Below are 15,624 nucleotides of genomic sequence, written 5' to 3'. Positions count from 1 at the left end.
GTCAGGACCAGTAGTAACTTCACACTTAGCGATGTAATCCACCAGGGGCGTCGTTCGACCGTCGTTCGGAAGAAACGGGAATTAAAAAAAAAAAACATGGCTACTTGAAGCGAGGAATATTTTACATGAATAAAGCTATCTACACAACTTTTTATATGTTTATAATGACTCGGTTTGATCGGAAATGTGCTACGCGACCAATGCAGAGTATTTAGGTCTTGACTGAAGCTTTCAAAACAGTAGTTTGATGGCACATTTAGCGCTTATGCCACCACTCCATTGGCTTATATGGTAGCTTCTAGCTAGATGGTTGTATATTATGTAGAAGAAATCCAAACGATGTTTCTGTGTATAGCACATCATGAGAATGTCATTGTTTCACCTGCCTATTCCCATCAAAATAGAAATAAAGAATATTGAGTATTTGAAAATAAAGATTAGGCTATACAAAACTAGTGCATTGCCCGTAGGAATTATGCATTCTGTAGTGTTAGCAGTCGTAGGGCTGTTGGGTAGTGTAATGGCAAGACATATTTGCACTCCACATAGGTACAGGTTACACTGAAGTATTATTGTGATGCATGTTTCCTTTTCATTAAGAAATGTGTTAATGGTAGCCTTTTTGGAGAGTTACCAACAAATAAAGTTTGAGATTATGTAGTGGATGCAGTTGAATATACTGTAGATGTCAACGTTGCTGTCTAAACTATAAACTAAATGTCATAAAGAAAGACATTATTTAAAATGAAGTTATGGTTGAAATAGGATCACTTCTTTATTGTAAGGGTAAGTGTAGGGCAAGAATGGTCATGCAGTTGGACTCAAATGTAGGTTAATTTTATTGAATGTATGTAGCCTACTGTACTGTATGACTTTGATGATGCTAGCTTTGACAGCCCACTCTCAGACAGATCGTAATAAATGTCCTTACAATGGGAACACAGTTTAAATAGGCTTCTCTGCTGGAGATGGCGTTACTATCCCCGCCCCGAATTTAGTGCACATTGCACGTTCGATGCACGCATAGGCTAGCTAATTTCACAGCAATTAACGTAAACAGGTTAACCTGACGTAAACAGCTCCTAAGAGCTACTTAAGAACTCGTGCACGTTGCGCTCGTGCACCTGACTTTAAGTTGATGGTTGGGAAACGCACGTAAATACAAAGTGCTACTTAAGGCTGATTTATGCTTCCTTACGTAAGCGTAAGCGCAAGCGCAAGAGGCCGCGCAAGCCCCTTGCGCGACCCTTGCGCGACTTCTTACGTCTTGCGTGCGTCGGCCCCTTTTTCTAGACTTGCGTCATTTTTTACGTAAGCCCTTACGCGAGCCTCGCAGCCTGCATTCTATCAACGAATGATACGAGATGAGGTTACTAAAATATTCTGCATGTCTACTCAGTTTTACAGTGCTTCCCAAGTAAAGGTTTGAAAAGAACTTCAAGCTTCAGACTTTCTGTTAGGGAACCTGTTATCTATCTGCAGAGCAAATGTCAGGCTCATACAAAAACATTAACGTGAATTACTTGATGCTAATACCTAGCGCGGTGTCTATAGGATTTTCCATATACGTTAGCATTAAGCTAACGTATTTTCTACCACAGTTAAACATGCAATACTATGTGATTGTTTTTAGAAAACGAATGTTACGTGATGAGATTACTCAAATGTAGTATGCATGTCTGCTCAGTTTAACAGTGCTACCCAAGCAAAGGTTTGAAAAGAACTTCAAGCTTCAGACTTTCTGTTAGGGAAACAGCTTTGTATCTGCCAGGCAAATGGCAGGCTCATGACAACACGCGCAACCTTTGGGAGCATGAACTGCACCGAGTAAATTTTGCGCAACCGTTAACCCCCAACGCTGTAGCATGCAGCCGCCTTTAGTGTACGATGTCGCGGAAATCCACGTAGGCCGTTAAGATACATCGTTATCGGGAAACGAGGCCCTGATTATAGTAATATTGACCATACATTTACATTTTCAAATGCTCTTTGTCGCCTAATTGGACAACCTTATAACATAAAACAATAAACAATAATAATACTCCTACCATAATTGTATATTTTTTCTAACTCATAAGTTTCGTTTGTATGTAAGGTATATAATAGATTTTATGCTTAACTTTGTATTGTATGATGAACTCAATTAGATTTACGAATGGTTAGATTTTGAGGATGGACTACTGATCTACGCATTGCATTTTCTTTTTACAAAAACAAACAAAAACTATTTCAATTTGAAGAGCCTAGCCCATGTAATGCCAATTAAGTATACTCTAAAAAGTTATGGGTATAAGTTATGGGTATAAGTCTATAAGATTTATTTCTTAATGGAAATTAAATAATCATCTAAGACTTAAACTAAATGACAGTCAGGAGAAGGTTTGAGAGATTTCTTTTAAACACAGAAGCGATGTCTTGCTTCAAAAATATATTGAATGTCGAGCAGCGATGCGCTTCATAATGTAGGAGGATATGACCTTTTCTTTGTTCCGTCGTTTATGTTGGGTGTTCAGTTTAGGCTAGGTTGCGTGCAAACCCTAAAGTGATTTAAGTTGATAATCTGAGATGATAAATATTTCTAAAACGAACAGTTCGCATGAGCGCATCCAAGACAAATCTCTTATTTATAAAAGTGGAAAAAAAGCAAGACATCCCGACTCTTAAATGTGTTTTTCAAAAAAGCCAACAGAGCTAGGCCTACATGTATGCATTTAACAGATGCCTTTAATCAACACAATAACAAAGAAACATTATCAGTAAAACGAACAATTAAGCACCCTGCTTTACCAGTTGAAAAAAAAGGTAGGCCTAATTAGGTCCTTAATCAATTTAATGTAACGATAACCTCCTTACACATTTACAACCTTTTGATCAACATGCCCGTGTCATTGTCCTAGATCAGGTGGTATGGCATCTCCCTGGCGTTGCCACTGAATAATTACTTCACTATATTTCCGTCGTTACAAATTCAACCCCATAGCCACAAAGCCAAATTAAAGTAGGCTACATTCGAGTTTACTCGCCTGAAACGACATACGAAGAAGTAAGTCACTGAAAATATGCAGGCCTAAATACATTCTACACCCCAGTGTCAGGTGACTTTTCATTAGCCTAAGGGAATGGTCTCGTTTAACTGTAACGACGAATTGATAGAAAACGATGTCAGTTGGTCTAAACCAGTATTAGGCTAGGTTGCCTGCAAACCCTAAAGTGATTTAAGTGGGGCTATAAATATTTCTGAAACTAAGAGTTCGCATGATCGCATCCAAGACATTATTTACTTCATAAAAGTGGAAACAAATCGAGACATCCCGACTCTTAAAGGTGTTTTTCAAAAAGCCAACAGAGCTTAGCCTACATTTATGAATTTAACAGATGCTTTTTATCAACAATAACAAAATGAACATATTATCAGTATGCAAAGGAACCTGTGACCATAAAGCACCGTGCTTTACCAGTTCACCCGCGGTAAAACACATTTACAAGCTTTTTATGAGCCTGCCCGTGTCATTGTCGTAGGTCAGGTGGTATATGCATCTTCCTGGCGTTGCCACTGAATAAATACTTCACTATATAAGCTAACGGTTAAATACAAAAGCATGACATATTTTTAATTTTCGTAATTCACTTAAAATATGCAGGCCTATTTAAATACATCCCAGTGACAGGTGACTTTTCATGAAGGGAATGGTCCCGTTTAACTGTAACGACGGTTTGATGGGTATACGTTCGTGTGTCTAACCCACGTACTACAACCTATGAGGTGCGGCAATAACGTCATAGACAAGATATCCTCTTACGTCATAAATGGTAGCGCAGCATTTAACGCACGTTCCTTGTTTGCATGCAGCACTTGAGATTAGTAAGTAAGCCAAGATGGGTGTGAGTGAGAACTCGCTCCCTGGTATCAAGGTCCCAGTTCCACCCAGCGAGTCACGTAAGGAACGATTAGGGAGACGCCGGCTGAACCATCTGCAGGTGCTTAGCACAGAGGACCGTGGCAAAATTGCATCTTGCGATGAAAACACAAGTAAAGGGGGAACTAGCTTCCCGGAGTTATCAGACAGAGGGCTGACACAGGCTGCTGCTGCTAAGGAGACCTCTGCTGCTTGGAGAAGGGACAGAGTCAAGCACCATAACCAGAGCCCTGCAGAGGTACTCATCCTCCATCTACAGCCTCCAAGCCCAGACGCCGATTCCTTTTGGCCCAATATGGTTTGCCAGACTACGGAGGCTTCCCTGGCACCTCCTCAAGGCCAGCATCCTCCTGCCATGGCCAGTGACGACCTTCTCTTTCAGCCCACACCACCCCTAAAAGAGGCTAGAAGCTCCAGATTTGCATCAGGAGCCGTCAGGAGAATAGCCAGAGGCCAGCAGCCTCCTGTCACCCCCACTCATGAGTCAAAGGTCAAAAACTCTACTGGGGTTCACTGGCCCGGAGGGATTGTCCAGGAAGCCGCAGCTAGACGGGAACGACTTTTAAAGCGCCACCAAAGACCAATGGATGAGCTTCTCTGGGAGCCCAAGCCTCTAGCTGGTGAAGCCAAGAGCTCAAGTTCCGCTGTGGTTAGCCAGGATGAAGAGATATCCCCAGCTTCAGAAGTCAGAAGATACAGAAGACTTCGGCCATCCTTTGAGGTAAAAGTGCCGTTCAAATCAAGCAATTCAACCGTGAGTAATGGAACCAGAGAGACAGTTAAGGAACCTTCCGAGAAACTGCTCCAGAGCACCATTGGTCAGCCTGCTTTCTTTGAGCCAAAACCTCCTACAAAGGCAGAGACTTGCTCTTTTCTCCCAAAGGCTGAGGAGCCTGAGAGGACAACTGCTTCTGTCAGAACCAGAGTCAGAGCCTTAAAGCCATGCCTCACCCTAAATGATGGAGCTCTTAACAAGCCCAAGCCGCCACCAAAGGCATCCAGCGGTGGCATAGCACCATATTACCATATTCCCTGAGCTGAAGCCCCCAACAAAGCCAACACACCCCCACCCACCCCCCCACCCCCCCGGAGGCAAGCTTGTGTGAGATCTGTGCATTTATCTGACAGCAAGTGCTGTGATGACCCGTTCTGCCGCTTCCTTGCCCTGAACCACCAACTGTCTCGGCGGCGAACCCTGTTGGAGCTGCGGGCGTAGATGATTGGCCCCTCCCCCCTGGAGCAGGTCCCCTCTAGAGGCAGAAGAGGTCCAAGCCCTTCACCATGGAAACCCAACTCCCCGTTTGAGATCACCGCATCTTGAAGCAGTGAGCTCCGGAGATGCCCCCCCCCCCCCTTCAGTCGGTCCAGCGCGCCCCTCTGTTGGAGAGTGACCTCTCACCTTTGCACTCTGTTGTCACGTGTGAGGGACTCTCCCACTGGACTCCCCACCAGAGGGGCTGCAGCAAGAGGTAGGAGACTGATCAATTACATTCCCCTAGAACAGTATGTTTGCAGTTTCCGTCCAAGAGTGGTTACATGAATAATAATGTTAAGAAATATTTACTAACAACAGTCCTGTCAATCAAGTATTATATGCCCTACTTTTTAATACATCTTTTTAAAAGTACAGTCAAGAGCATAGTATTGGGTAGTTCATATTCATAGTCCCTTATTATGTCTGTTTTAGAATGTTCCATTTTGTAACATCAATGTTCTCCCTAAAATCATTGAAATGCTCTATTTTATAATATTGCTTAGTGTTGCATTACATGTGTCCTAACTCTTGGCTGTCATGGTGTTTTGTTTGAGTTTAAGCCGACTGAAGAACCTAAAGGAGAGAAGTGTATGTGTCTGAGGGGGTCTAAAGAAGGACAGGTGAGACATCATCTCCAAGGACAACATGGCACACAGCAGCAGACTCTGTGGATATTCCTGGAGCCGAAAACAGATAACTGCCCAGCAGGCCTTGAGGCTCCATAACAACTAGCTTCATTTTTGAACATTTTTTCTTACTTCTTTGAATGAACATCAAATATTTTTCATTCTCTTTCACGGAATCAATAAAGTCTTCTCCCCAAACTACATATTCTGCTCATTTTGTACAGCAATAGAAGGAAGGCCTCGACAGAGCAATGTCTGGACAAAACAGTAATATATTAACCATGACCCATCTATGGGAATGTGTCCTAAGTGTACTGCTCTTGTGCCTGGTGAGCTGCTGTACCTGTAACCAATTCACATTATTGTGAGTAGAATGACTAAATTTAATTCACAGTAACCACAAACACACAGAGTATAATGTTTTAAAATTCCTTGCCACCTATGTTGATTGCGGACATGATACAAGACACTATGCCACATCATCTGCAAACAAATATCATATACTTAATACATACACATAGTGTACCGTCCTAACAGACAGAAACGTCAAAATAAAACAGCGATATTGTTTTGGCCTATTGTTACATTTTTTCCCAACATACTATGTTATAAACGTATCATTTCAGGAGTTGTTGACAGAAGGGTTGTCAGCAAGTATAAGAACTTTGTTAGTGACATTTTATATACTTTAAGGATATACATTGCAACAATCATAAATCTGGACAGACGTATATCTTCAACATAAGACACAAAAAATACAAAATTAAGTCTCTGATCAATTCCATCAAACTCTTTTATTAAAGGTGCATTATGGATCAATAGCTATTCGCTAAAGGTATGCTAGCAGCTAAAACTAACGAAATCTCTTGAAATGTGCTGACTTTGACATTATGACAAACTAGTTACTCAACGACTGTCCTTACACAGTCAAACATCAAGCAAGTGCAACACAAGACTAAGGCCCAATCCCGTTTCTAATCTCCACCCCTACCCTTACCCCTACCCCTTGGCCCTCGCCTTTTCAAACGGAGCCATAACGTAGGGGTAGTCGAAGGGGTTTAAACTCTAGCCCTACGAATTGGGATAGCCCTTCAACACTTACGTACGTCATCAGTACGCTGCGTCAGCTGTTACGTTACCGGAGAGCGACAGCTGTCACTCACCAGACATAAACAAACATGGCGCCTGCAGCTGTTATTTACACAATGCAACATTTCATCAAACAAGTTTTAAAACCATGAATTACAAAGAAAATACTTTCATTTGTGTGATGCTTTTCCTGCTGTTTCCGACATTTTTAAAGGAACTCGCGCAATGTTTCTTCTTTAATGATTACGGGTTCGCAATGCATTGGGGGAAATCGGTCTCACCCCTCCGTTTGAAGTGTGCCCTCGGAAAATCTCCGTTTGGAGGGGTGGAAAGCCCTTCCCCTTCCCCTTCCTTTCTGTCTTAACGTGAATTGGGACAGCCCTACCCCTCCACGTGAACGCGCAAAACGGAGGGGAAGGGGAAAGGCGAAGGGCTAAGGGGTGAAATGGGATTTAGCCTAAGCAGGACGGCAAATAAGCTCCTTACTAGATCGGCAGAAGGTAAACAAGTCAGGTCGGCGGGCTGCGGCAGGCAAAACTACAGAACGCAGTTATATGCCTATCGACCCTGTTATGCCAATGGCACAGACGCGATTCTCCATATTAAAAGTCATTGTAGCGCCCCAATTTTTTTTTTTTTAAACTGCTTATCCTAACCCTAATCCTGAAGCATAATTGTTGCATAATGCACCTTTAATAAATGGTCAAAACACATGAGAGGGTCAAAGTAACAAGCACTTCAGATTCCCAAATGCTGTAAAAGAGGTGGAAAGGGACACTGAATGATGCCGACTCTGAACATAAAAAATTGTCAGGAAGATACCCTGTCCGCAATTAAAATATTTTCCTAGAAATTGTAGTAACTGTGTGGAACTGTATTGGAAGTTTGGTCTGTGTCATCGGTCGCCAGTAGGTTTAGCTTGAACACTGTATCTGAGAATCTTGTCGACAGCGATGCAAAGTGAGTGAGAGGCAGCTGAGGCAGTTTTAATTTCAACACTTTCATAGAAATTGTACTAATATTGAGTTATGCAGGGAAACTGTATTAGGGAAGTTTGTGATGTGTCATCTCAGGTCATGGCCAGTTTTAGTTTGAACACGATTTCTAAGAACCCAAACGTTGTCAGGCTTTGCTACGAATACAAAAGCTATGAAGTTTTGCTTAACCTTGCCTGTTTGTTTAGCTCCACTGATGAACTGTTGATCAGTTGATGAACCTCTATAGTATAGCATATCTACTGTTAGGATTTTTGTATTGCGATCTTCTGTCATTAACTCAGCAGTGTTGTAAAATTGAAAATCAGAACTAAAAGGCATTTCTGGGGAATTGGGAAAATGAAGATGGTCTTAAGCTAAAATAGATCATGTCAGTCATCTGAGAGAGCATGACACTTAATTCATGAAGAAATAGAGGCAGGGTTCGATCGGGAGTATGACCGCCCTCCAGGCAGGACTGAAGGTCGACAGCGAAGTCATAACCACTTTTGGGGACTGGACTGGAGGCCTGTGGGGAAGGTGGAACCCATCTGGAGGCCAGGCAGGGGGACAGTAACGAAGGCAGAACCCCTCCGGTGGGCGAGGCAAGAGGCGTGATGTTGACTGAATTAGGAGCCATGTGAACAGGATCAGGAGCACAGAGCCTGGTATCAACAGGGGATCTGGAGTCAACATGGGAACCAACTCAAACTTATAAATACACTCATATTTAGTGACACGCTCATATTCTGGAGGATACTCTGGAACAGACTCTGGCATTAGAATGGACATGGGAACTTGCACCGGAACAAGTGGACAGGAACCAAGGCATCAAGAACCCCCTTGTTGACAGGAACCACCTTGGGATCAGAAACTGCGAACCAGAATCAGGAGATTCAGATCTGATGTTTTTTTGATACATGTATTTAAAATAGGTATTTAAAATACAAAATAGCATTTGGTAACTTGTATTTGATGAGCATTATAAAAAGGTTATGGAAGTTGTCTCAATAGTATTGTGTTCAGCATTTAAAAAATACAGAAAATACTTTGCCCAAAACTGTATACATTACGATGTCACATATACATATCTACATAAGAGCTTTGCCCATGCTTGTTAAAGACACATGGCAAGTGAAAGATTGATGTCTCATTTGTCTTCTCTGATTCCATGTAAAGGCCAATTTCTAATTCCCTTTATGCGAGAAAACTGACGAAAAGTGTTCAAATTTCCTTCAGTGCTTTTGTCTTGACACCGTAGCTGATAATCAGGAAGTGAATGTGATATTTTTTTCTCTCAGTGACTAATCTTGCAGAACGACATTACTAAATACTAAAAGGAAACAGACAGGAAATGAATGGTATCTCGATTGTTGATGAATACAATTGGTCGACTGTTAAAAAAAACACACCCTAAAAAAAACAGCCCTTGAGGTTGTTTGTTTAATGAAGCTTCCTGGGTGCGATACTGCACTCTCTTCGTGATACATTGACTTGGCTAAATCCCAAACTACATCACAAACGGCAGACTATGTCAGGTTTGTCAGGCACTTCTACATTCTATTTCACTCTGTATAAGTTGAACATAAGGAGTCTATACATAGCATTTAATAAGTGAAAACAATATACTTCTTATGCTATGACAAAATGTGTTTGGGAGTTAAAACGAGTATTGGATGAGGATTAAGGGTTATGAATACATATACTGTATATATTAATATGTAAGTAACATGTATTATTTTTAAGTCAAGTATTATTTTATGCTTATTTACACTATACGTACATGATATTAAGGAAACCAAACATAGTGTGAGCCATCTTAAGATATTACAAAATGTACTTGGGGTTAAGGTTCCGGTAAGATCCAGTAAGGAATAGAAGTTTGTAAGGACCATATTGATTTCCATGAGAAGTATGAGCATTATGATATGAAGTTATATTCATAGAGTACATGCCTCTAAATAAATGTATGTTTCTAATAGACTGCAGCAATCTTGCAGTCATTTATTATACATATCGGCACAAGTTCAGACACCGTCACAGAATGGCAAGTTGAGCGAGCCTATATACGCAGACACGTCAAACTGACTTGGGGTGGAGAAAGATGCTGAAACACATGGAAACTACACCAGGGCACTTAAACAACACAATGTCTCCACATCACTAACTAAAAATACACAAAAACATCAAACTTAGTGAGGAAATGCAAACCACTCCAATTTAGAACACTAAACATTTTTTTTACAGACATAAACAATTTGGCACCGAATGCTGGGAGACACCACATGACAAAGGACACAACGTCACACACTGACGATGGCTTAAGGCCGAAACGCGTCTGTGGAAATAAACTGGTCTTAATATTAATGAGAAAAGCTTGAGAGTGCGGCTTTATTCTGCTCAAAGGACACAACGGAACATCATGTTTACATGAGGAATAATATTCAAATATTTCACAAGCAAACAAAACTTTTAAATATACACCAAAAGTATAAAATTAACAAAAATGTTATGATGGTTTACGACTAAAATTTTCATCCACAGCGAAAATGGATGTCTATGACTACCTGTGGGACAAGAATAAGGATATTGCTGAAGAGACATTGCATGTGCCATTTCTAGACCACATGCAAATGGGGGACCTCCAGGCAGACTACTATGTCAACTTCATGATCCAAGACATAAATTATCTCCTGAATGTCACAGACAATTTGGAGGGGATGTGTCTGAAGATGAAGTGCCCTGCGGACCTTCAAGTGTTCATGAAGGATAGATTTATCAGCTACAGGAGCTATGCTGCTGACACACTTAAAAAATTCAACCTCAAAGTAAGTATCAGGCGTCTGTCATTCATACGGTCACACAGAAGTCATAGCTGAAAGTTTTTTGCCAGAGGTTGCGGTGCAATTCTCAGTAGGCCTAATACGTTCAAATGGTTAAAATGTTGGTTGGTTACTTTACAATAACGTATTTCTGTGACTAACAAAGACCAATAAGGAAAAATAAGGATACAGAAAAATAACTTGGAACATAAGAGATTTGATAGAATTTGTGATACATTTATTTATATATAATATATCCACTTTTTACATCCATAGGGTGTGTCAGACATTATCCCGACCCCTGCCATGGAGAAGTACCTGTCACAATACAGAGCCATTATGGAGAATGAGGAGCCCATTTACTTTGCCGTGGCTCTCCTTCCCTGCTCGAGGCTCTGGCTGTGGCTGGCCAGGCAGCTCAAGGAGAGCTACTGCAACGCGTACTTCACCTGGAAGAAGGAAAACATGCACGGCCACCCGGAAGACCACTACAGGGCGCTGCTCGACAAGTATCTGACCACCCCAGCGCAGATTAAACGGGCCAATGTCATCTTCCGCCAACAAATGCAGCATGAGCGTGATTTCTTTGCATCCTCACTCGAAGAGTAGAAATGAAATGACAGTAGTGAACATAGGCTACATGTTCTTTGCTGTCACAACAACTAGCTAAATTGTTATATACATTTCTGAATCAACTTGGCATTGCCTTTTCGATTTAAATTGACTATATCTAAATAAAAGACGCTACTTCACACTATAACGCCTTGGTTTCATTAATTAGCAAATACACGTTGTATGTTGTGATGTTACATCAGTGGGTACTGATATGATGAAATTCGGGCATGCTCTAGGGGTGAGTGTCATAGGACGTTGTACTTTGACCTACTTGAAGTAGGCTATTATGATGCAGAGCACAATGTCAACGGATGCACTTGGTTACTGCTGAGCTTACCCTGAGTTTTGTATCGCACGAAGTGGTAGGTTATCTTTGATTTTGATCATGTCGCGGGCTGCAGACCGACTTCAAGTCGTTTTGAATCATCTGGACCGTTCCGGTGATAGTGTCGTATCCTTTGCAGGGTTATTTTATGTGTTTTGAGCCGTAAAGCCAGAGCGACTTGGGGGGCGTTACTCTGACCGATATATGTGCTGGGAGTCGGGTAAAGTCGCAAGAAAGATCGAGGCATACATTTTGGCCTTTTTCTTTCTTCCATTTGTTCTCTTTTTGATAGCCTATACATTTTAGTGTCATTGTTATTTTATTGAATTGTCATAGCGATGTCTTTGGAGAGACAGGCAGTGCAGTTGCTTTACTTCTAAAGGCTACTGAAAAGTCCAAGGGTAATCGAAAGACGAAAGCTGAATCTAAATGTTAAAATATTACTCCTTTCAACAAAATGGCGTGGCTAAGCTTTAAAAATAACTGATATAATTCAGTGCATGGTTATGTCGATTTCACTTAGGCGATGGGCTAGTGAGAAAATGTGTTTACTTTAACAAAACATCTCAGAGGGCGTCTTTTACCTCAGGACAATATGTGTCGTATCATCAACCCCAAGCATTTAGGTAAGTGGCACTAGTACGCGTAAATATATGAAAATAATAGTCCACAGACATTGTGGGCAAAATCTTTGTATAGGTACAGTGGCTGACAGACTTATATTAGATCTGTGAGTCCATTAAGGAATTTTTACTCCAGTAGGCTATCAATTTAACTATATAGTTTGAGGGCGGGTGTGTAACCTACCCAGCGTAACTGTAATGTGTTCTTGTTCAGGTACACGTTGGACACAGACTTGTTGAGCCCTGAACAGAGAATTGCTTATGAGGAGGATGGCTTCATTCTTATCAAAAACCTGGTGTCACCAGAGGACATTGACCAGTTTAGGTAATTCATATACGTGCATACACAGACACAGACACACACACACACACACACACACACACAAACACACATAGACACAGAATTATCAGTGTGTTTGCTCTTCTCACTGTGTTTGTCTGTGTTCGTGTCTGTTATCAGGGCTGAGTTTGAGCGTATCTGTAAAAGGGAAGTAAAGGTCCCTGGCCTGGTGGTGATGAGAGATGTGACCATTGCCAAGTCAGAGTTTGTGGCAGACCAGAAGGCTGTTTCCAAACTACAAGACTTTGTGGAGGATCCCGAGCTCTTCCGCTACTGCGCTCTGCCCCAGGTTTGTCTCAACATAACACAGACACACACACACACACACCCAACACACACACACACACACACACACACACACACACACACACACACACACACACACACACACACACACACACACACACACACACACACACACACACACACACATCTTCATATGGACCCATGTGCATGAATCAAATGCAAGCACTTATTCACATATTGAAAAAAGTCAAACATACATGCAGGTTAATCCTCATTCTTAGCATATGCGGTACTTTAGTGATGAAGCTAACACAAAGACAGATCTACTGTGATTGTGATTAACTGATAGTTTTTATGTGTTTTTAGATCCTTAAATATGTGGAATGTTTCACTGGACCCAACATTATGGCTATGCACACAATGCTGATCAATAAGCCCCCTGATGCAGGTAATAACCACATGTGCATACACACACACACACACACACACACACACACAGACACACACACTCACACTCACACTCACACTCACACTCACACTCACACGTTGACATTGGATGAACATGTCTTTGTTAGCTCGTCTGTGCAAATCAAAAAAGTGCCATACCCTGTACCAGCACACATGTGACACATACAATCAACACATACAAACACACACATGAACAGTAATGCTCCAATTTACACTAAGTGGTATGGTAATAATAATAATAGTAAAAAATTCACAACAACACAACACTTCCCTTACATTCGCTGCACACACTGACTCTCTTACAACAAACACAGACACACATTTGGTTTAATGTCATAACATTGTGCTCGCTGTTGACTCCCCTCCGTCTTTGCGCAGGTAATAAGACGTCCCGCCACCCCATGCACCAGGATCTGCACTACTTCCCGTTTCGTCCAGCCGACCGCATCGTATGCTCCTGGACCGCCATGGAGCGCGTGACCCGCCAGAATGGCTGCCTTGTGGTGCTGCCCGGTACCCACAAGAGCACGCTGCAGGAGCACGACTACCCCGAGTGGGAGGTGTGTGTGTGTGTGTGTGTGTGTGTGTGTGTGTGAGTGTGTGTGTGTGTGGTTGTGTGTGAGAAAGAGTTTTACATTAATATGTCAAATTTGGTGGAAAGGTTTTTGAACTTAATCTCTACCTGCTGTAATGATTGTGGGCTGTCTAGTGACAAGATGTCTGATCTTCCCCGGTCTCTCTGTAGGGAGGGGTAAACAAGATGTACCATGGGGTCCGTAACTACAACCCTGACCATCCGCGTGTGCATCTAGAGATGGAGAAGGGAGACACCGTGTTCTTCCACCCTATACTCATCCACGGCTCCGGCATGAACCAGACCCAAGGCTTCCGCAAGGTGCTACCACACACACACACACACACACACACACACACACACACACACACACACACACACACACACACACACACACACACACACACACACATACATATAAATGCTCACCACACTATAATCTACACCCCTTATCTCAGAGAGTTACCACAGAATTCCAGATCGTAGCCAGTTGGCTGAAATGTCTGCATCTGTGGTTGTGTGCTTTTCTCCAGGCCATTTCTTGCCACTATGCCAGTGCAGACTGCTACTACATAGATGTCAATGGCACTACTCAGGAGAACATCGCAAAAGAAGTACACGAGATTGCAGAAAAGAAGTATGGGATTGATGACAGCGTCCGTTTTGAGGTGAGGCAAAGACACATACGGTCATGGTGGTAATTTGCCTTCATGTGTCTTGATTATGGCTTGGAATGAAATACAGTCAAAGGGGGAAATAATCACAGATTAGCTCTGCATTCGTTGTGTAGACTGTATGTATGTAAAGTGTATGTGAAAAGGAAAATGCACTTCTCATGGATGACGCAGGTGTTACTAAACACAGTACAAAGTCTTAATAACACAATATGGAATACACACAGTGGTCATATATAAATTACTGACTCGCTTCCACCCTCTATGCCAACCCCCACTCCTATCTGTCTGTGTCTTTGTGTGTGTGTGTCTGTTTGTTTAACTTTAGGACACCTGGGCCGTGAGAGGTCGTCTGGTACAAGGAGAGAGAACTTCTCTTTGAAAACACCCATCTCAGGACCATTTACCAATCACGGAGCTCCACTGTGCTGATTGACAGCCCACAACCCAACAGTGCATTATTTGAATTGCCAGATGCTCTTCAAAACCACCCATGGATGATTTGGCTGCATTTGCAGTTCACCTAAGCGAATTTCACCTTAAGCCCTTTATGTCCTTCAGCCTGCAAATTGAAAGTGAATCAAGTGAACCAAAGGAATCCTATGGGACGTTTGCCAGATAAGTTAGCTTGACACTGAGAATGTTTTGTAAGGTATGAGATGCACTGAGCTAGCCTAGACCTCAGCTCTAACCGGCTAAAGCAAAGTTTGGGAAGAAGGTGATTTGCTCCGGGACTTCCAAAATGAAAAGGGACTTTATTTACACAACACACTAACAATACAGACATTCTGTACGGCTATCCCTCCCATACCCATGAGACAGTCAGGTGTAAAAACAGCCTTAGTTAATAATATAATTAGGAAATTAGAGACGTGCCAACTCGCCTGGCTTATTCTGTAACAAACAAGCGTTTAAAAGACATTGCCCATATTGAGGTGGGCAGGAAATGAGATTTGCACAAGAGCGAAAACACTTGCAATGCTTGTGATAGGGCGTCTGCACATAACATATTTGTGTGTGTGTGTGTGTGTGTGTGTGTGTGTGTGTGTGCGCGCAGAGGTGTTGTTGGTTCATCT

At 42.1% G+C, this 15,624-nt stretch overlaps 1 protein-coding gene across 1 annotated transcript in view; it reads left to right on the top strand.

Annotated features, from left to right (window-relative positions):
* Positions 1–11,598: 11,598 nt before the first annotated feature.
* phyh (phytanoyl-CoA 2-hydroxylase) overlaps positions 11,599–15,624 on the top strand; it is a 4,278-nt gene continuing 252 nt past the window's right edge. Inside the window, exons 1-9 of the mRNA XM_080851093.1 lie at positions 11,599–11,749; positions 12,194–12,249; positions 12,461–12,571; positions 12,707–12,875; positions 13,199–13,280; positions 13,679–13,860; positions 14,046–14,195; positions 14,408–14,542; positions 14,877–15,624. The exon at positions 14,877–15,624 is cut by the window's right edge and continues 252 nt beyond it. Coding sequence (XP_080707219.1) covers positions 11,684–11,749; positions 12,194–12,249; positions 12,461–12,571; positions 12,707–12,875; positions 13,199–13,280; positions 13,679–13,860; positions 14,046–14,195; positions 14,408–14,542; positions 14,877–14,930 — 1,005 coding nt within the window. The 5' untranslated portion in view covers positions 11,599–11,683 and the 3' untranslated portion in view covers positions 14,931–15,624. The remainder of the gene's footprint in view (positions 11,750–12,193; positions 12,250–12,460; positions 12,572–12,706; positions 12,876–13,198; positions 13,281–13,678; positions 13,861–14,045; positions 14,196–14,407; positions 14,543–14,876) is intronic.

This window comes from Sprattus sprattus (genome assembly GCF_963457725.1).
Source record: "Sprattus sprattus genome assembly, chromosome: 14".
NCBI lineage: Eukaryota > Metazoa > Chordata > Actinopteri > Clupeiformes > Clupeidae > Sprattus > Sprattus sprattus.
The sequence above is the reverse complement of the archived record's forward strand: the minus strand, read 5'-3'. Positions and strand labels throughout refer to the sequence as shown.